The 21,709-nt window shown below is 35.0% G+C and overlaps 1 protein-coding gene across 2 annotated transcripts in view; it reads left to right on the top strand.

Moving 5' to 3' along the window:
- Nucleotides 1-21,709, top strand: part of LOC110995995 — a 76,155-nt gene that overhangs the window by 43,639 nt on the left and 10,807 nt on the right. For both annotated transcript variants that reach the window (XM_022263474.2, XM_045633143.1), the window contains 6 exons: nt 8,049-8,606; nt 13,715-18,036; nt 19,322-19,451; nt 19,965-20,079; nt 20,559-20,631; nt 20,881-21,021. In XM_022263474.2, coding sequence (XP_022119166.2) covers nt 8,049-8,606; nt 13,715-18,036; nt 19,322-19,451; nt 19,965-20,079; nt 20,559-20,631; nt 20,881-21,021 — 5,339 coding nt within the window. The remainder of the gene's footprint in view (nt 1-8,048; nt 8,607-13,714; nt 18,037-19,321; nt 19,452-19,964; nt 20,080-20,558; nt 20,632-20,880; nt 21,022-21,709) is intronic.

Genomic DNA, 21,709 nt, shown 5'->3' with positions numbered 1-21,709 from the left:
TCTTGCCCCTTTGCCTCCTATTACATTAAAAAAACGAAGTTTTCGTGTGAAGCAAGCTAAATAAATCCGTTTGAATTCAGCGTTTTAGTGTTCTCACCGCGTTAGGCAAAATAATAAGCTTAAAACATTACGAGATGTTGGTTCTTGTTAGATATTTTGCCTTATGTAATTTAATACATGTTTTTTTTCCTTTACTCACAATGGTTGCCTGGAAGAAATCGCTCGAAAGCGATAAAACCGCCAGTTGCTTTTCATTAAATTATGTTCAATTTTTGTTTCTTTTATGTAATGTTAATAAATAAATAAATATTTGATTGCATTCGACCGTCCATTAAATTGATCGAAATTTGTATGCAGCGACCGCGTAGTAAGGGCAGACCGGTTCCCACTCGGTCACCGTTTACCCGCTAATGTATTATTATTGTGTTGTTGACAACGCGGTTTCTTGGTACGAAGCTTTGGACCCCTTTACGTGTTATATGCATTCCTTGTCGTTGCGTAGAGATGTGGGGCCTCTGCATCTTCTACCGCATTTACCACGTGTATTCAGAGTCGTTCGGATTGATAGTTGCTGCTAAGTTTCATCGTCAGACATCGAGGAGTATGAAATTCCATCCTTGATGTTCGTTGGCACTTTTTTTTAAGGTACCAATATTTGGAACCAGCTTCTCACTGAAGTGATTCCGAACTAATTTGAATGAGGGTCCTTCAAATAATAATAATAAGTCGAAGAAGTTCAAAGAAGAAGAAGAAAAAAGAGAGGAGAGAAGAAGAAGTGTGTACCAATTCTTAAAAGGCTTGCAAACCTTTTGGTAATGTGAGTGTCCATAGGCGGTATCACTTAACATCTGGTGAGCCGTTGACCTCTGTTATATAAGAAATTTCGTGGCAAGATGCTGACTTCTGTAAGACGAAGCTTAGCGCTAAGTACGATTTCCATATGTCAAAATAATTGAATTTCTATATACAATTTTGCGTTAGTTGATTGATCTCAATGGTTTTTCCTATAACATAATAACTACTACTTTATACGACGATGGACTGCTTTGTATTTAATGAGGTAAAAATGCGCTGGCGCAGACCCGCCATATATGTTCAGAAAGATGCGGGGACTGTGGAACTGTGTCTGTACTCTAAGTTCTCTGTTAGCGAGGGAGAGCGAGACCCTACCCACTAAGCACCTCAGGCCTATACGCCCTGACGATGGGTTCTCGGGGTTGACCAGGTCATTCAACCTCAATCAGGAACTGCGGTTTCGGGCTGCTCGAGAAGCGACGATGGACTGCTATTTCTAATATATATAGTATATATCGGCTTATTAAGAACTATGACTTCCGTATGGCACATACCTATCAAATACGTTTTTGAGCTAATATCCAAGACTCTTAATTTGAAATTCAACGACTTGCGTCTGAGCAGGATTTTTTTATATAGAAAAGGGGACAAACGGGCAGGAGGCTCACCTGATGTTAAGTGATACCGCCGCCCATGGACACTATCAATGCCAGGGAGCTCGCGCGTGCGTTGTCGGCCTTTTAAGAATTGGTACGCTCTTTTCTCGAAGGACCCTAAGTCGAATTTGTTCGGAAATACTTCAGTGGGCAGCTGATTCCACATTTTTTTATAAATTCCAAATACTCTAAAATCACGCCGTAAATACCAAATTACTGAGTACATAAATATGTTAAAACGTGTATTGAGAACGTTTAGTTTTGTGAGATTAAAAGTGAATTTAAATAATTACCTAACATTACCTAACCTTCCCTTGGAAGTAAATTGGAAAACATTTGTAATCGACCAGTCTCGATCGGCACGTACAGTTGCGTTATCTCTTGCGCACATTATTTATACAAATATTACATCAAATTAAAAATGTTAATTGTTTCTTTGTGTTGGTAGTAACGCGTGCTTATCTGGCAAATAAGCATGTGTGCAGGCGTTGTTGGTAACAATGGCGGCTGAATATTTTTGAATCTCTTTTCCTAATGTTGAGTCCTATTGTCTGAACGCACTTCTGGAAACTTCTGCCCTTTAATTCTAAACTAATTTCAGTGAAAAGTATGTCTGATACCTATATGTGGTGTGGCAGTGTGAATGTCTATGGGTGGAATTATTTAACAGCAGGTTTTTGCCCCCATTTCTATAACTTTTTTGGCCAATATCAACGTAATGGTTTCAGTGCTGTACAGGAATTGTAGTCTGTCCCACGTAGTTGAGAATTTGATATTATGAATCTATTGAATATAACGCTAATCTATATCTTGGTTGGATATTAACAAACCAAAGAAAGAATGCTCGATTGTTCTATACACTAATTGGTAAAAGACCTTAAGAAGTCAATTGGAGTGAGCGAAGAACGATGTAAAGGTCCACGCGTTCTCTGGTGAAGGCGGTTTTGAGTTTGCCTTTCGGGGCGGGCGGCTTTTAATTTGTCATTTTTACAGTCATTGGATTATTTGGATCCCTCAGAACATATCAGGGCATCTTCGGCTACTACGCCGAACAGTTATATACATACCCTTGGTCGTAATAACTTTATTAGCGGATTTCTGTACATCGCAGTCATTGTAGGTGTCGCTACAAATGTATTTACCATCAGGAGCTGTTCACACGTCTGTTACCTTACGATGTTTACGATACGAGCAGGTGTTAATTGCGCATAGAAAAATCCATTTGCAGCATGACCTCAGACTGTTACAACGTTGCTTTTAATTTTCTATAGACACATTTATGGCTATTAAATTCACATTGTGTAGAAGTGTATTTTATAGTAATATTAAATGGCCCCGCGAACTTCTTTTTAGTAAACCAACATGGAACATTTTGCTATGCTACCCCAGAGACTGTTCGGTTTTCCGGAAATGCAAGCTTAGTAGGTTTTTCTGTGATTTTTCTGTACATAAATCTCAAAGTTCAAGTTCTTAAATAACAAATTAAAAATGTCCTTATATAGCCTCCTGGTTGTTTGTTTTCATTATTATTTTTTAAATGTAGAAGTTTTTTCTTAATTTGTAGATCAGTATTAAATTTCATCCCGGTGTAATGATAACAAAATGTCCTATCATATTGTCCACCATAGGAATAAACGCAAAGCTATACGGACCTGCCAAGTAATTAGGCTCCGGAAATCTTTTTATGTAATCTCTCAAAAAGCAGTTATATTAAATACGGAAATGTTAACTTACATTTTCTATAAGATAATAAAAAACTGTTCTCTTGACTTAAGCCCATGTGCAACATTAAATGAATCAATCCTGGTACACTGTAAACTGTTACCAAATATTATATAATATATATAGTGATAATTAAGCTCGTTTATTTCGAATATTCACAATTATAGATACAGTTCAGTTTTATTTTATACATTATTTTTTTCTTGTTACTCGAACGCTAACTTAATTCAGTTGGCAATGATCGGAACCCCTCCACCCTACCAAATTTCTCTATCCATGGGTTTCTTTCTCCATTTGCTTCCCGTTAACCTTCAATACATCTTTATCCAATAAAATAAAAATAAAAAATGTTTACTGTGTCTCAAATTTTACATTAAATGCATGAGTTGAGACGTCTAAAGAATGTCTTGCCGGGGGGTGTTTCCCATTACATGAGCAAATGTTGAATGCGGGCTTGAACCTACGACCTCTGTGTTGTTTTTAATTAAGCCACTCGGCCAAAGCTGATCAAGGCTCTACACTGACACCGGCTTGTCTTAAAATACCGACAAGTTTTCATTACATCATATTACATAGCCAAAATCTAGAAGACCTTGGTGGCAAGGCAGACCAAGTGATTTTATCTAAGTTTAAAAATCGCGATACTGTTATATAAACATATATAATAAGTAATAAACAATAAATTATTATTTGTTTTGTTGCAACATATGATGTATGTATTATAAAGAAGTACTATATGTCAAAATTCGTATATAGTTCATTAAATCTGTATACACACACATACAGTGGTAGTCATATAATTAGAAACACTTCTTATGAATAAAGACAGTATAACTTCAACGTACAAATGTTGAAAAAAAATTATACACATTCCATTGAATGTGTATAATTTTTTTTCAACTTTTTAAGATAAGATAAGAAATCAAAATTAATAATCATTATTGTTGATTTAAAACTGATTTAAATGTAACGTAATATTTAAACTGCAATTGTGTGTGTAATATTTTTATTCTTATAAATGTTAAACATATTATTTTCCTATTTATTGTTTAATTTTGTACCAAAAAAGAATGCGGTATCTTACTTAATAAAAAAGTATCTTACATAATGTCAGGGACTGTTGGTAATGTTTCTAATTATACATTATATATATGTATGTATAATAATTATAAATTATGCTACTGGGTATATATGTCTTCGACAAAAATATTTTGTAAAGGACAGGTATGTTCCTTGTAGGCCTATAAATATCGGATCTCAAATACCTTGGCTAACACGTAGTAAAAAAAGTACGTGCGTACAAAGTACATTACATAAGTGAAACTTCTTTGTAAATTAATTATTACTAAGCTAAAAGTCCCAATAGATGATCATGTACCAGTAAATGATCACACCATGTATTTATATATCAATTTTCACACTGTATATGCTAATTATAATATAAATAAATAAAAAATCTCCGTGTACTGCGTTATGTCACAGAATTGTCATCTAAAGTTCTAATATGTAACTACTAAACGAATACATCAACCAACAGCGTGTTCCACTCTCTCTCAATCGCTCTCTCTCTGCCTTTTCTTCGACAAATGCTGCACATCTTCGTGATGTGCAGCTTCAGTTCATCCGTAAAAAAAATTAACCTTATGCACCTAAAGAAGTTTCTCTTTAAAAACAAAAAACATCCTTTTCAGGTTCTCAGAGTTTTGTGTCTATTTCGTGATCATTTATTTCTTATTGTAGGTGACACGACTTTTTGGGTCTAAGGCGATGACAGTTTTCTCACGATGTTTTCCTTAACCGTTCGAGCTAATGTTGCACCCTTAGAAAGGAAGTCCATTGGTGTTGGGATCGAACCTACGACCTCAAAGATGAGTCACGCGCTGGAGCCACTAGAGCAGCGCTACTCCAAAAAGTTTCAATATTGTACGGTAACCTTAATGATTCATGTTGTAGTTAATCTAATCACCGCTCCCATTTCCTTTGTTGTTAGTGGAAATGACTTTAAGTACCCTGAAATTGCGTAAAATTTTCCAAATATGGATATGTGGACAAAGCCTGTGTTGACTTTTGATAAATAAAAAATAGCTTTTATTCGTGCAAGTAATACTAAATTTTGCATTGAGCAGTGTTGGCAACTCATCTCTGAGGTCGTGGATTCGATCCCCAGCTGTGTAGCATGGACTTTATATGTGCGCATATAACATTCGCTCGAACGGTGTAGGAAAACATCGCGAGGAAAGCCACTTACTTGCCTTAGACCCAAAGAGTCGACGGTGTGCGTCAGGAAAAGGATGCTGATCACCTACTTATTACGCCTATTAGATTAACAAATGATCATAAAGCAGATACAGAAATCAGCCCAGACCTAAAAAGACGGTAGCGACACTGTTTTTTTTTTAATAATAAATTTACGTTGCTCATAGAAAAGTTCCTTTCCCTTGTCACTCATCTTCGTAACGCTTTTCCAACCTGTCCTGGGATTTATTTTCCTAGAGATCTGGTGGCCACTCCTTTTTCTGAACACTGGGTCAAGTATGAACAGTTTTGAACCATATGCCATCACAACGCGGGCAATAAACTATGTGTGTGTGAATGTGTATTGTTTTATAAAAGTCATTAAATCCTCCACTTGTGTGTAGCTCAAGATAAGCCTTCTGCGCCTTCCTGTCAATTAGAAGCTAAATTTCATCATTGGACGTCCGTTGTTTCACAATACCGCGTCATTTACGTTAGTTTTTGTCGCCCATACCATTTGGAACCAGCTACCCGCAGTTTGTCCGAATTTACTGAGGGTACTTTAAGAAAAGAGCGTACCGATTCTTAAAAGGCAGCAATTGCGAGTATTCTGGCTGTGTGAGTATCCATGGGCTGCGGTATCACTTAACATTAGGTGTGCCAAGGTAGAATGCGTTACCATGTAAAGAAAAGTTAATAAAGAGATAAAATACTTGTTAATTAGAAATGTGTAAATAGAGAATGTGCCTAATTGACATGTCCACTTCGTTAAGTAGATCTTACTTCAGGTCGTTATCTGTGATTGACTGTACTACTTTCTAGGACAGTCGTGTAGAAAATATATTTGTATACAATTCTGGTTAGGGGTCCAAACTCCTTTAACTTTACGGCTCATTGTAAATAATAATTATAGATATAACAGACAACACGTATTACTAACGAATCAAAAAGAATATGGAAGGAAAAAAAATAAGGTACATTTTAAATGTGTAATGTGTGTGTGTTGTGGTAGTAACTGGTCCTGGCTTAGCATTAGAGCAGACGTGTTCAACAGCGTTGGTGATTCTGCCAGAGACCACAATAGGATAGACCACAGAATAATAGAGGAATAGACCACAATATCTCACATGAAAAAAAAATATATAAAAAAAAGAATAGTAAAAATTAAATTATTATTTATTTATTATTAGTTTTAATTTAATTATTATGAGTTTTATAAATAAAACTAGTAACACACATGGATACAAGATACAAAATAACAGGCAAAGAAAAGATAAACAGTCAAAAAAAGTCCTTGGACAAGACCGGGCAGGGGATAGAAAACGAAAAACAAACTCATCGGAAACGTCTTGGCCGTTTTATGTATATTGTCGGTATGTCTTAGAATAGGTACTACAATTTTTTTTGTATAACTACACCTAGGTGATAAGGTTGGCCCATGCTAAATTTGGTTTTGATTTTTTTAAAGGACAATCTACGAATCGTAAACTACGTGTGCCTTCTATGTATGTATGTGTGTGAGTAAATGTGTAATGTTATATAAATAATAATAATAACAATAAAAAAACCTTTATTGCTGTATATGAGGTACATAAAAGTATGAAAAACTAAAAAAAACTTGCTTACTTACGGGTTTGTCTGTCTACGTTGTATTGGATAATAAATTAAACATAATTAAAACCTAACTAACCGCTTCGGATCGGAATCCGATGAAGTAATATACCAATGGCTGCAAATTTTGAGTTAAACAAAAGTGCAGGATTTAATTACTATTATATAACATTACACATTTACTCACATACATACATACACAAAAAAGCACACATAGTCGATTCGTAACACACGTATTTATTTATACCATAAAAGTAACGTTGGAGCTGTCAAAATTAATTTGTATTGACTTTAAAAGGTACATTGTAATTTTATTAACTATATTGAATGATTAATTTTAAATTATACCTTTACAATTTGAGTAATGCTATAGACATCCATACAAACAATACATGGATTTTAATAAAATAGGTTTTTATATTCCCATATCATCTAAGAAGAAATTTTGCGGATCAAGCAACATTGTTTTAAGTAGGGATAAATTAACAAACCGTTAATCTTTGTGAATTTTAATATTTTTAGTTTTCAGTCATTTTTAACTAGTTTGTTTGTATTTTTTGGACAAAGAATATTATTATGTAAAAGAGACATAAAGCTATTACTGGCGCCCATGGACACCTGCGACGCTAAGAGGTTTACTAGTATTTGAAGGTTCCATTCTTGAAAGCTTATGAGTCGTATCGCTTAATAGTAGTAGTTGCTCTATTTTCTCTGTTTTCTTCAGAAGTGTACACGATTTGTTTTGATTATAGCTTAGGACCATACGTTTATGTAAAGTAACTAGGCACTTGTTTTCTTAGTAATTACTATATTATCGTTGGTAAAGTTTGCTGTGGGATTTCTAGTTATGTCACTTTCCTTTGTGTACGCTTAATTTGAAAATGTTTGTTGCAAATTTGTAAAATTTCATTTTAAAAAGATAGTTAATTGAGTTGTAAAACGAATAGTGTGTTAGTGCTAAAAATAATATTTTTCCTTCGTAAATTAACATTGAACATTTTAATTTATATTATTATTTTTAATTTTCAGATAAACAATACGGGCCCCAAACAACACCCCTGGCGAACACCAACCTTCCATCAAACCCATCTGGCGACGCAAATTCAAATCAACTTGAAATAAACTTAGATACACGTAATGAATTCAAAGAAATTGGATTAGGTACTGAATCAAAAGCTACGCTGAAATCTGATGATGATTTCGACGTAAACGAATACTTCGCTAGACTACAAGGTACCAGATACGTAAGCGCTCCGTTAAATAGAAAAGAAGATCAGAATGCCAATCTGCCGGTAGAAGAAAATCTGGAAGAGATAAATTTAAATGAACCGGAAAAAGAGGAGCATAGTATAACAGCGGATATAGCGCAGAATTTCTCGCAGTTACCAACTGTTCTACCACAAGTTGCCAGTGCAGTATTTAGTTCATTTTCCAATATGTTGAATTTGAAGAGGGAAGTCGATCGACCACCTGCTTATCAAGATGGTTATGGTGGAATCAATGAAATTAACTACAACCAGTATAAGGAACAAGAAGTGCCCGTATCAAAGAGTGTTCCTCCGCCGCTGACAGAACCTCCTTTAAGTGGTAAGTTTTTTTATTATTTACAGGTGAAAGATTGTAGACGCGATACAATCTTTTTTAAACAGTAAACAGTTGAGATTTGGCTTCAGATTTCTACAACTGTTTCATTGTTTGTCAAGGAAACAGTCTAATACTCCTAAGTGTAAGCATTATAGGGGTGACCCTCCGTCTTTGAAATCTTATTTGGTGGTCAACAATAATTACTTACTTTCTTACACATATTACCCACACATTGTCTATTATTGATAACGAATTGCATTTTCGAGGATTTCTATAAAAATAATAGGTTGCATTTTGCTGACATGAGTAGGGGGGAGGGGTATAAATTTCACCAATTCTGCTTACGTATTTCTTAGACTCTAGACAGAATAAATAGGGCCTCATAAAATTGCTAACACCAGTTAAAATACATATTTCATATTTTTGGGTAAATGAATTAAAAATGTTTCAAGAGCAACAATTAAGTTGGTGTATAATGATGGATTCAGCCAGCTGCAACCAAAGTTCTCTTAATTAATTATTTCCATAACACTTGCGATTTTTCTCGCTTGATTCGGAAAACATTGATCGCACGTAAATATGCGGAAGAAATTTAATCTAGAAAATGAACTACAATTTAAGTTTATTATTTTTGTTGAAATATTGGAAATGGTCAAGTCATTAGTGGCGCAAACAAATCGCTAATATATTAATTTCAATAAACAATTAGAAATGTGTGGGATGACATTTCCTCTAGTAATTACATACGTAATGTATGTACAAAAACTATGTAACTCTTACGCCATTGACAATGTATGTCTTAATTTACGAAGTGAGGGACGAAAAAATCGTGTAGGCAATGACCTCACGTGACCCCTGGTTTTTGGTGGTACAATTATGGCCTCTGCACAGTGTATGGATTTTACAGTAATGCATTTATAACTTAGAATGTCGACTACAGATATCGTGTTTGTCGGTCGTAATAACGGGATGGATGATCATCATCCAGTGCAATCAAACAGTTGTTCGGTTGGTTAAGGTGTACTGCCATGTATAGATATTTATTAAAGTTAATTTCCTATAACCCCTAGGTGGGGCAGAGGGCGTCCACGGTGAGTCTCCATCGCGTTCGGTCTTGTACCTCGTATTTCAAGAGATATTTATTATATATAGTATTTTTTAATTTCTATATCCTCGGCAGAAAAACTTAAGTCATAGGCAAACCTAGGTTATTAAGTAATTCACGCATTTTTACGATGGGTTGGGCAGAGACATGGAACTCTCATGACATTCATCATTCATGCTTGTTCCATTTGGGTACTTTTAACTTGTCCCTTCTCTAGTACCTTCTGGATTTGGTCCAAGTATGTACGACCTACCCAACCCGACTAAAATAATTGTAATTAAAATACCACAATAGTAGGATTATTATAAAGTCTGACGATGATATGATAAATCTCCAATTATAATTAAACATCACAATGATATTGAACCACTGAGCTGTGACTATAAGCTGTGCTTGAGGCAGGTGTGCATGAATGAGTCAGTGTTGCAAACATGATAAGTGAAGTGCTCGCGATGATTCCTCAACCCATCTCTGCCATAAAAAATAATATTTGATGTATAACGGAGTATTTCTTAATGACGTTTTTTGCCTTTTGGTTTAAGATATCTTAATGCTGACAGTCGTTGAACCATAATATTTTATTTGTATTTGGAATAAAACTGAAATGGCGATGGGCGGGGCCTGAAAAAAGATGCACAGATAAAATGTGGATTTTAAATACACTATATAGAAAGGACCATGGAGAAGAAGTGGGTGCTAAAAAAAGGTGGATAGATGATGATATAGAAGCGTTAGTAGGAAGCGAAGGGAAAAAGAAAGCCATGGATAGAATTATTTGGAAAAAACTGGAGGGTGGATTCTGATCGTTTCATTTGAATTATTCATAATGTTTAATAAAAGGCGCATTATAGAGAACATTACTATACCTATATACAATATTTACGACTGAGATATCATTTACACTGATTTATCAAAATTTATATGTAGATTTTTACGCACAGGCCACTCATAGGCGTTTAATGTTTATTTCCAAATTACATTTTACTTATTCAACATGTATTACATATATATGCGAAAAGAGATTTATATAGGTTAGTAGGTAGTTATTATATAGATATTATTATATTTATTTTTAGACATAACTCGCTACATGACCCGCCTACTTCCACTTCAGTTTTTTTACGTGGTTTTAAGCATCAATTGCTTTGGTCTCTGATCTTTTATGTGTCCTATCTTGTCTACCTTTTTAATGTTTAGCATGCTCCTTTTCATGCCTTATAATATGACTGTATAAATAAAAATGAAATACTTTTATATTGGAACATAAGATCATCATGGTATCACTTATTCCGAGTCATTAAATTCGAACCAGTTGGCATCCCTACTCATCGGCAAAGAAGACAGAGGGTGTAGGCCGAGAGAAAAAGCCGGCGTAATAATATAAGCGAGGGTAATACAAAATTGCTTGACCATGAGACACCTCATATGTTCGTATCGTTACAATGACAATAATTACGCATTTGTATGAAAACGAATTACAGTCGTTACGATCATCGGAAATCGTTAAAACCGCTTCCATTGTTAGTAGGTTAGATGCGAAAGAATAATTTGTACGCTACCATCAGATGCTTAATAATAATAAGTACCTACCTGGATGACCGAACTTTGCTCGGTATATTTTTCAGTTTATAAATTGTGTTTATTGGAAATTATATTTAAGTACGAATTACATACTAATAAAATGATGAAATATGAATATGTAATATTTTTCGATCTTACCGACAGAATAAATTACATTTTCTAGAAATGATTCCTAGCTAGATCGATTTATCGTCCCCGAAAGCCCCCGTATACTAAATTTCATGAAAATCGTTGGAACCGATTTGTACCAATTGTATATATACAAGAATTGCTCGTTTTAAGATATAAGATATAGCCTTTTATTCAGATCGACTTAGATACACACATAAACATAGATTATATTAAACTAGATATTGGAAGGTTGAAAAAAATAGTATTTAATAATAATATTTGGATCTTGATTTCTGCAGATCTGTTTGCCAGTTGGCAAATGCCTTCTCATCTTTTTTCTGGTCTTCCTCTTTTTCTTATGCCTTCCCTAGGGCACCATCGTGTTAGTTCAGTAAGGTTTAAGGTTAAACAAGATGTTAGAAGTAAAAAAATAGTATTCTAATATTTTTGGATCTTGATTTCTGCAGATCTGTTTGCCAGTCGGCAAAGTTCTCCTACCTTCAGATACTAGGTGCAATAAAATACGTATATTATATGTGGCAATATATTTTCTTGGTCTCTTGTGCCTTTTTAGGCAAAGGTTTATGTTACTAGAATAACTTCGGGAAATACGGCACACCATAAACGTTTTAAGATATATATTTTTTTATTACCCAAATCTGTTGTTTCAATTTTATAGTACCTACTCGTCAATCATAAGTTTTAGGTTAGTAACTGTTAAACAAAATTATAATAAATGTTTTTATAACACAACAAATCTTACAACTTTAACCGTGATAATATTTATTTATAAAATATATATCCTTACATACTATGCCAATACCATAATGTTTAGAAAAACGAAATACATATAATTAAGTATAAAATATTAAAGACATTATATGCACAGTATCGGTACGTAGTTTAGGAGTCCATCGCGGACAAACATCGTGACAGGTGATTTATATATATTAAGATTGAAAACCTTCACGAATACCGGTAGGACAGACACAGCGCGTGCTTTGAATTCTCCAGTTCAAACCACAGTTTTTCTCACCTAATAACAGAATTCCAGAGAATTTTAGAAATTATTCAGATTCATAAATTGTATATTGTTACACGATTTTAATACGATTAGTGTACCAGTAGTGATATTTCCAAACCGACACGACTTAGGGGCCATCAAGAAAAGAAATTTCAGGGTCGCAACAGCATCCACTAGCCTCCGGCGTTGCAGGTGTCCATGAGCGGCGGTTATCACTATATATAAAGTGCCAGTTCGTTTGACTCCTGTGCAAAAAAATATCTCTTTTAAAGTATCTTGTTGAGACTTGTCAGAGAGACTGCCAAATCAAGTCAACATATAACCGTTGGATAGTAGATGTTTATGGCCATTATGTATATGGAGAATGATTCATGTGTTTCTTCTATGCACTCATTTTTATTGACAATTGGTTGCGCCACGTAAAGTCTTCGTATCTACTTTAGGTATTTGGTTTGATTCACGGCCTCCTACCTTAACTATTCCCATCCATTTGACCCAGTGATTTCGTTCTCTTTTTATTTTGATTTTTCTTTTCTATTGAATTAGTGTTAAGTTACTCTAATTACATAAAAATGGGTAAAAGAAATAAACGGTTCACAAATAGTATTTTTGGTATTAGTTTTTGTAGTCCATCAATGGACAAGGAAGACATCGTGAGGAACCGGCTTGCCTTAGACCCAAAAAGTCGACGGCGTGTGTCAGGCACAGGAGGCTAACCACCCACTTGCCTATTATGATATGAATGATCATGAAATAGATACAGAAATCTGAGGCCCGGATCTAAACTTGTAGCACCACTGGTACACAAAGTGTACCTCTGGGTGGTATTTGGATTGTCTGTCTATGATCTGACTTCGTACTTTCGCAACTACATGTCCTGCACACTGTGGCAAATGAGTACAAATTCTATTGTTATAGGCGATTAAGTATAATTTTTTAGTACATTACGATGTCATGTTTGTTTACGTTTTAAAATTAATACATTTACCACGGTAATTTTTTTATCCTTGAATTATTCGAATCAAGGATAAATTAAGGAGGAAAAGCGTTTTTATTTCGTCATACAACAGAACCAAAGTCCACGTCGGTCTATTACAATGCATATCTACCTAATTTTGCTTCTGAAAAGTTATATTTTCTGTATATTATAAAAACACGACAGTTCGTAGCAAAAGGATCTGTTTTTGTGCAATTAGAATCACACTTAATTTATACTGTCATGCTTTGAATGATATATACTTTTAACCACAGCTCTAATAAATATATTTAATTATAATTTTCTCATTTCAGGTTCATCAAATTATCGAATCACGACGAGGAAAAAAGTTTATGCTCAGATTCCTGGTTTGACCGGAGAAGCACCGACCTATAACGCAGCAGCTAACCCATCCTCACATTACTTTACAAATACAACCACTAACCAAATCCCAAATACTGATGTACAGAAAGACTTTGCGCAATCATCATATTATTTTACACCTGAAATGCGTGACCCGCTTCCAAAAACAGATCCTCCTCATGCAACACCAGCGAAAACAGAACCTATAGTATTACAGGAAGATAATAAAGCAATAACAAAACCAGTTCTGACAGAATCAACTTATAACTTCTTCACCCCTATACAAAATGTAGAATCCTCTAGAAATGAAGTAAGAACTGCAAATGAAACATTCCAAGCAAACACTACAGCGCCGATCATCCCACCTCCGCCAATGTTTTCTAATCGAAGAGATAGTCAAGGGTCAGTTGGAAGAACAGTATTGCCACCATCTGTTGCAAGAAGAATAGCAGGAAATCAACCATTAATTAAACCACAAGCATCGCCACTGATAACCTATGACAATATTTTTGTACCGACTTTTTCTGATCACAGTCAAGATGTATCTACGAATGCCCCTCCAATGTTTTATACTCCATCTAACGACAGCCATGCTGTCTCAAATCCGATACAAGCTGCACCGCAAGGACTACCGATTACTAAGGAAACACTTTCAAATGAAAATGTCCCATATTCTGAATCTGTGACAACTTTTCCAACCATTAGCCCACCTGTAACTGAGTTTTTTATTCCAAATAGTGAGCCGACCCAAGAAACAAAAATCGAGTCTAATCCTGTTCCAGAACAGTCTAAAGTAGATGCGCTTCAAAACTTTTCATCAAGCGCATTCATGCAAGTCTCTCCACAAGAATCACTAATTGAATCTAAGCAGGAACAAACTATATTACCTCCGAAGAAATCGTTTGATAGCGCAAACCCGCCTCCCCAATTTTTCGATCCAAGCTCAATCAATCAGCCGAACGTTTATAACGAGATATCTGTTTCTAAAGTTCACCATGGACCACCTAAACCTGTTCAAGAGCCGCCAAAAATGTCTGGTACTGTAAACTATAGGATGAGTAAGAAGCGACCGCAGTATTATTCTGGACCTATTGAAGGTGTTGGTAATATAAGCAACAATATTAAACCGACTCTGAATCCAGTACAATCGCAGTTCGATTCCTTACAAGGTCCTCTTTTTACGCCCAGTCAAGACTCTGATATATCAGAACATAAATCTGTAGCACCCGCAGTTCAAACAGATATATCAACATTTAGTTCACCAGCTTCGACTTATGGAGTTCCTACAGCTCAGCCATACCAACAAGACTTTAATACAGCTTTTGATTTAAGCAGACCAACAACAGAATATTACGAACAACCTCAAACTGAGACAAAAAGCTTTGGATTATTAGGTTCTTTAAAGTCTAAGCTTAGTTCCATAGACATTAATAAGATCCAAAATACAGTAACTACGTTTTTCGACCCAGCGTATAATGGTGAAGCAAAGGACGACCAACAAAGATTAGCTCCTTACCAATCTTCGCGGATGGATCATGCTCAGGATAGTTCCACTTTTGATATTTTTGTTGGGAGCTCGAATACGAATCAGCCAAATTTTAACTCAAATTATCCATCCGACTATAATATGCACCAATACAATCCTCAAGAACAATACTATGACAGCAGAGAACAGCAAACTTCAAATTATTCTTCATGGCCAACTTCTAATCCAGTCATTGAGAATAATTATGGTGGAATAAATTTGGATAACACTGTCGATACAAATTTAAGTTCTGCTAATTCTTACATTAATACTATTGACACACCTTTTGCATTGCCATCTTTACCTATAAGTATAATAGAAAAACCTAGTTCTCTTCAAGCGCCTATATTTTCTGAAGATACAAAGACGAGTAATGTATCTTCGGTAATAAGTGTATCTAATCCGCTAAGTTTCTTTAGCACACGCCTTGAAGTTACACCATCTGAAATTTTAGATGACGAAATTATCGAGAGCGTAACTAATGTCGTGCTTGGTCCCACTCCACAGCCTTGCGAGATCACTGCCCAAGAAAATAAAGGGATTGAATTTCCTTTTCAACGTAATGAAAACACATTCAAACTCTTTGATCCTCGTCCATTATTACCTTATGATAAACATGTTACACCTGAAAATACATTAACTGATATAGCTGACATACCATCTGCAAACAAACAACCAAGTAGTCCGAGTCTAGAAACAAAGTCCTCTATTGGCAACTTACCTCCAACAAGTGACTTCTCGTTTCTTGAACCAGTTGACAATGACACTTTCTTGAAATATTTTGAACCCGCACCTAACACTTCACATCTATTTGATTTCACAAACAAAAGTACAGACTTACCTGCTTCAAAAGAAAGTGAAATAAATTTAATTGAAACGAAAGTAGCTGAGATAGCTTTGCATGATTCTCATAAAAAGTCTATTGAAGACTTGGCGGAAAATGTGTCCGAATTAAATATATGTGAAACATGTCGAGAAGTGAATAAGCATGAAGAAAAAAGTGAAGTCGAAGATTTAACTTCGCAGCTTATAGAGAATATAACTGCGCCAATTCAACTATTAAACCCAGTAGGAGTGGGCTTAACAGTTGATGAACATGTACCAGAACAATCTTTAACAGAAAGTGCAACAGATCCACTTGATGACATTGCCCAGATTTCAGAAGATTTTATAGAAAATATACCGATTCATTCAGTAACAGAACTACTAGAAGATGTAACTCTTAATAAGAGTTTGCCGAATTGTGGATTTAACACCGCCGATATTAATGATATAATTGACACTACCACTCAGGTAGAACACAATTATAACTTACCAGGTGTAAGTGCTCTCGGTCTTTTCCAGAGTGAATTATCAGAAAATATACCGAGAAATGCCAGTGATGAAATAAAGGCTGGACTTAAAAACTCTCTCGACGAACTTGTACTTCCACCATTGCCAATTCTACCAACTGCCCCTGCCGATGATGATAGTAAATCAGATGAAAGTGGCTTAGATGTGCATTCTATAGAACAAGATGCTAACAAAGATTTTCCCATTTATGAAGAATTTGTTATAGAACCATCTGAGACTGATGATGATAAAATCGAGTTTATGGTGCGAGAAAAGAGTACAGAAGATCTCTTACCAGCCGTAGATACGTTTACAAATCGCGTGGCAAGATATAAAAAAATGGAAACCGTAAATGACGAATCACACGTTAATACGGCTACAATACCAACATCTATCAGTCCTTCGTTAACAATGGCTTCATACTTTGATACTGGGAATTATGCTGTTGAAACCTATTACAAAAATTCTTTAAACCTACGATCGGAGAACTTATCAACCAGGATTCCGCCCGGCTTCGAAAAGGAATTTAGCAAACGATTTCCGTCCGTAACATCTACTGGTTTTGTTGAAGATTATGCAACACACGTCCCAGATACGACAACACAGACACGTCTAACACCCACATTAACATTTACCCAAACTACCCAAAGCGATGTGACCAAGATTTCTGACTTCACAACAGCTTCACAAACAGTGTCTTCTATAGAAACTCAACATACGAAGCCTTTAGATGAACCTAAACTGGACACAGAGCGCTTACCTGCCTTCTCCAGTCTAACTGAACACCCTAAAGAAATAGAAGAATCCAATAAAACAGAAGCTAAGACATCTAACGAATTACCAGACCCTAAAAATTTCTTCTCATCCGACCCAGGCCCGTCTAACAAGGAGAACGATGAATATAACAGTTACAATCGCCTATCCAGCTATTTCGCGACCCCACCAAAAGCCGACAACCCAAAGTCTTTTTTTGAATTAAGTCAATCCCAAGATCACTATAGGCATGCCACACAAAGCGAAACGCACAATAATAATATGAAATTAATACACGACCTCGCGATGTATAGGGATGTAGCACCGATAGAAATAGTTAGGACGGTAAATTATTTTACAGTTGAATACGATAATCAGTCGATCGAATCTATAAGTGATCCGAATAAAAGTAAAGATATAGAAACAATGCCCACGGATATTGTAAAAAAATGTAAAAATTGCTCTAACTTTAACGTTGGTTGTGTGAAAAAGCTTCAATTAGAATATGCTAATTTGAAAATTAAGAAATATATGGATAATCAAGATCAAAAAGGGGAGATCATTATGGATTTGGGAAGTGAAACACATTCCCAGAATGTTACCGTTAATCTTATGGAACATTCTATGAAGGAAGATGATGACGGTATCGCTATATTAACTGAGGTATTACTTATTTTTTATTTATTTATATTAATAAATCACCATAAAGACATGTTATTGAATAAACCTCTCTTATACAAACATCTGGTATGTATACATATAACCATACCAGCCCTGTTTAGGGCGCAATAAATGCTTTTCAACTAATTATATTATGTTCATTAACGTTAGACTATCTAATAACTGACTGAGATCCAATGGATCCTTACAAACGTTGTGTAAAAGAAAAAACAGTTAAAAAGAGTGGCGGAGAGTTTATTGCCAGTTCTTCTGTTCCGTTCTACGCCCTTGATTTGAGAACTGGCAGTAAATGTAAAATTAGAATCATTTAATGTATATTTAGTTTCTTTTGGCGTTCATAAGTCTACATTGTATTACCTACATGAATAAATGATTTTTGATTTAATCAGCTCCAAAGGGCTGCTAGCTTTTGTTGCATAGTGTTGTAGCATAGGTGAGACGGGCCCCCACTAGCCCATGAATATAAAACAAAAATTTGTAGTAATATATGCATTTGTATGTATGGATGTATATATATTGAGAAAAATATGGGCACCACAAGAGTCGGGGGATATTGGCAATTTAATAATAATAAAAAAGGGCTGCTAGCAAATGCCTCAAAGTTTTTTTGGCCATAGATGTTGTTCGCTTCCGAAAGACAGAATCAAACTTTCGTTTCTCTCGAAAAAACTACTGATAATTAAATTAATTGCGCAGTACTAAATGTGTGGAAGTCTCGATTATTTAATTATGCAGGTTATCACATATATTTGAGCTCAAGAATCTAATTTGGGTACACAATATATATTTTGTTAATATATAGTAAAAAAAATTTACTTGAAACCTTAAACAATACTCAACTGATTGAGATACTAAAACAGTTTCTTAATTTAAAATATATTAAAGTAACTAAATTTTTATATAACTTTAAGTTTGTGAGAAATTCGTATACGTAATTATATTTCTTAAAGTAGAATTTTCTTAATTATCTATTTTGTGTTAACAGATGTTTCATTTAATTTTGTTTAGTCTGTGGAAAATACGCTAGTTTTGTTTTGTATATGTATGTGTTAGTCATTAAAATTTAAATACGAAGACAAAAGTGATTTTCAACTGAAAGAACAATCTCTAAATGTTGTTTCTTAAAATACATAATTTTGCGACATATTTCATTCATTATTTATGTAATTAATGAAAGGTTTTGCAAGTTTATATATTTGCAAACCTGATTTAATTCCAATAATATTTAATATTGCTGATTATCTTAAATGACAGATGAATGTTTTAGAACCGCCCAACGTCAGAGTACTCGCCAGTGAAGTATTACTGGTTCTATCGTGTTGATAATGATGGCCAATCAACATGGCGTGGATTTTCTGTCGCCGATTCAAGGGCTCTGGAGATCGCTTTTAATAGCTGTAAGTATTTAAGAGGTATAATATTTACTTCACAGACACTTTAAACGAAATTAAAAGAAGCTAACTTAAAAAAACTGCTTACAATGTACACATGTCACATGAAGTGAAACTTCTTGGTAAATTAATTATTACTAAGGTAAAAAAAGCCCCAATAGATCTTGTATGTAGCATATGATCTCTCCAGGTTTATCTATATTCACACTGTTTACACGCTGTATATGTGCTAATTATAATATAAATTAAAAAAATGCCTTTACTGTACATGAGACAGAATTATCATCTAAAGTTCTAATATGTAACTACCAAACGAATACATCAACCAAAAGCCTGTATTTTTTCACGATCTCCCTTTCTCACTCTTTCTCAATCGCTCTCTCTTTTCTTTGACAAAAACGCTGCTTATCTTCGTGACGTATCGTAAAAAAAATACCAATTTAAAGGTGACAGGTGTTTGACACATTATTGTTTTGAGTTTACAAACTCTAGATTGATAATCCACTTTTGACATTCCAGCTGACCTGAACGAAAACACGTTGGTGCCAACAGATGGTGGGAGGTACGACGTGAACATCATTGGCAGGATTCGGATGCCGGTCTACTGGTCTGAGAAACCTACCAATGTTAGGCGGTAAGCGAATTTATGCGATGGGGCAAAGGGGCAGATGGCTCACCGGATGTGGTGATACCGCAGCCCATATACTAAAGAAGAGGAGTGGGTAGAAATAAAGAAGAAAAATTAATTTGACGATTATTTAAATGATCATAATCTTTGGGATTGATTTCCTCCAGATCAAACTATTTGTATGACTCAAAACTTGGAGATTAAAAAGAGTGGCTCAGAGTTTCTTGCCAGTTCTTCTCTTCCGTTCTACGCTGTTTAACGTCTTTTCTGATGACGTTCATAAGTGTACTTGGTTACCTATAATCTATATGTATAAAGTTATTTTGAGTTTGAGTTTGGTAAACAAATTAGTGTTATATAATTATTTATTCAATAGGTTTGAATAAAAAATGATAATTTTAATATTATTAATGCAATGTGTGGTAATTTTCTTTATGGTGATGAAAAATGATACTTAAGATTGCATAAATTTGTTTGTTTCACAGATGTAGCTGGTTCTATTGTAACACAGATGGAAGGTATGTGCCGTACGCAGAGGCCGTGGCGGAGAAGTTGGAGGTGAGAAAATATATTTAAATAATTTTCTAAAGTTTTGAACTACCCTCACGCTATCTTCAAACGAGCCTAAAGGACGCCCAAGTCATCGCAGCCCATGGACACCCATTTATTGGGGGTGCGTTGCCGGCCTTTCAGGGAGGAGTGTAATCTTACTATTGAAGGTCGTATCTCCCGCTGGGAGTCGCTTCCACAGTTCACTAGTTCTCAAAAGGAAGTATCTTAATATCTGCTGTTTTTACTAATTACCAGGTGGAATACCAGCACGGTATTGCAACGGGCGAATGGCATAGACGCCTGATACTTCCCAATAACGAGTTGGTGGTGATGCATGGACCAGGGGTCATGGTCCATTTTCTCCAAAACTCTGTTGACAGCTTTAGCGGAAGTCCGGTAAGAGTACCAGAAAAAGTATTGGGGATTTCTTCTTTATGAATATTTCAGCTTAGAAATCTAAACAGATAATTAATCCTTAAAACTTCCTTCCTTCTTTCTTCTCTTTCTTCATGGTTCTGCCCTTGTTAACAATTTCCGGTCCTTGTATCTATACTAATATTATAAAGAGGAAAGGTTTGATTTTTTGTTTGTTTGTTTGTTTGTATGAATTGAATAGGCTCATAAACTACTGGACCGATTTTAAAAATTCTTTCACCATTCGAAAGCTACATTATCCACGAGTAATATAGGCTATTTTAATTTTGAACAAAAATAGGGTTCCGAAAGATATTAGGGTTTTTCGGACACAAGGTGTAAAAAATCAACCAAAAAAGTTACTTATTTTGCGTACCCTGCCTAAACTATTAAAGATAGAACCATAAAAATATGTTCTAAGTAATTGTAGATCTTATAAATATCTACAAAAAAGTCAGCGATACACTATACCTATCTATATCGAGTGAGGCACAATAACCATTATAAATAATATACATGACAAAACGACGTTTGCTAGGTCAGTTAGTATATGATAATCAGCAACTTTAATTTCACAAATGTGTCAAGAAAAACGCATTTTTAAGTGTGTATTTAGGTTATTCCTCTCATACCCGAGGTCGTAGGTTCGATTCCCGGCTATTCACCAATG

The sequence above is a fragment of the Pieris rapae genome, chromosome 22, assembly GCF_905147795.1.
Source record: "Pieris rapae chromosome 22, ilPieRapa1.1, whole genome shotgun sequence".
In the NCBI taxonomy this organism is placed as follows: domain Eukaryota; kingdom Metazoa; phylum Arthropoda; class Insecta; order Lepidoptera; family Pieridae; genus Pieris; species Pieris rapae.
Note: the sequence above shows the minus strand (reverse complement) of the source record. Positions and strands in the feature narration are given on the sequence as shown.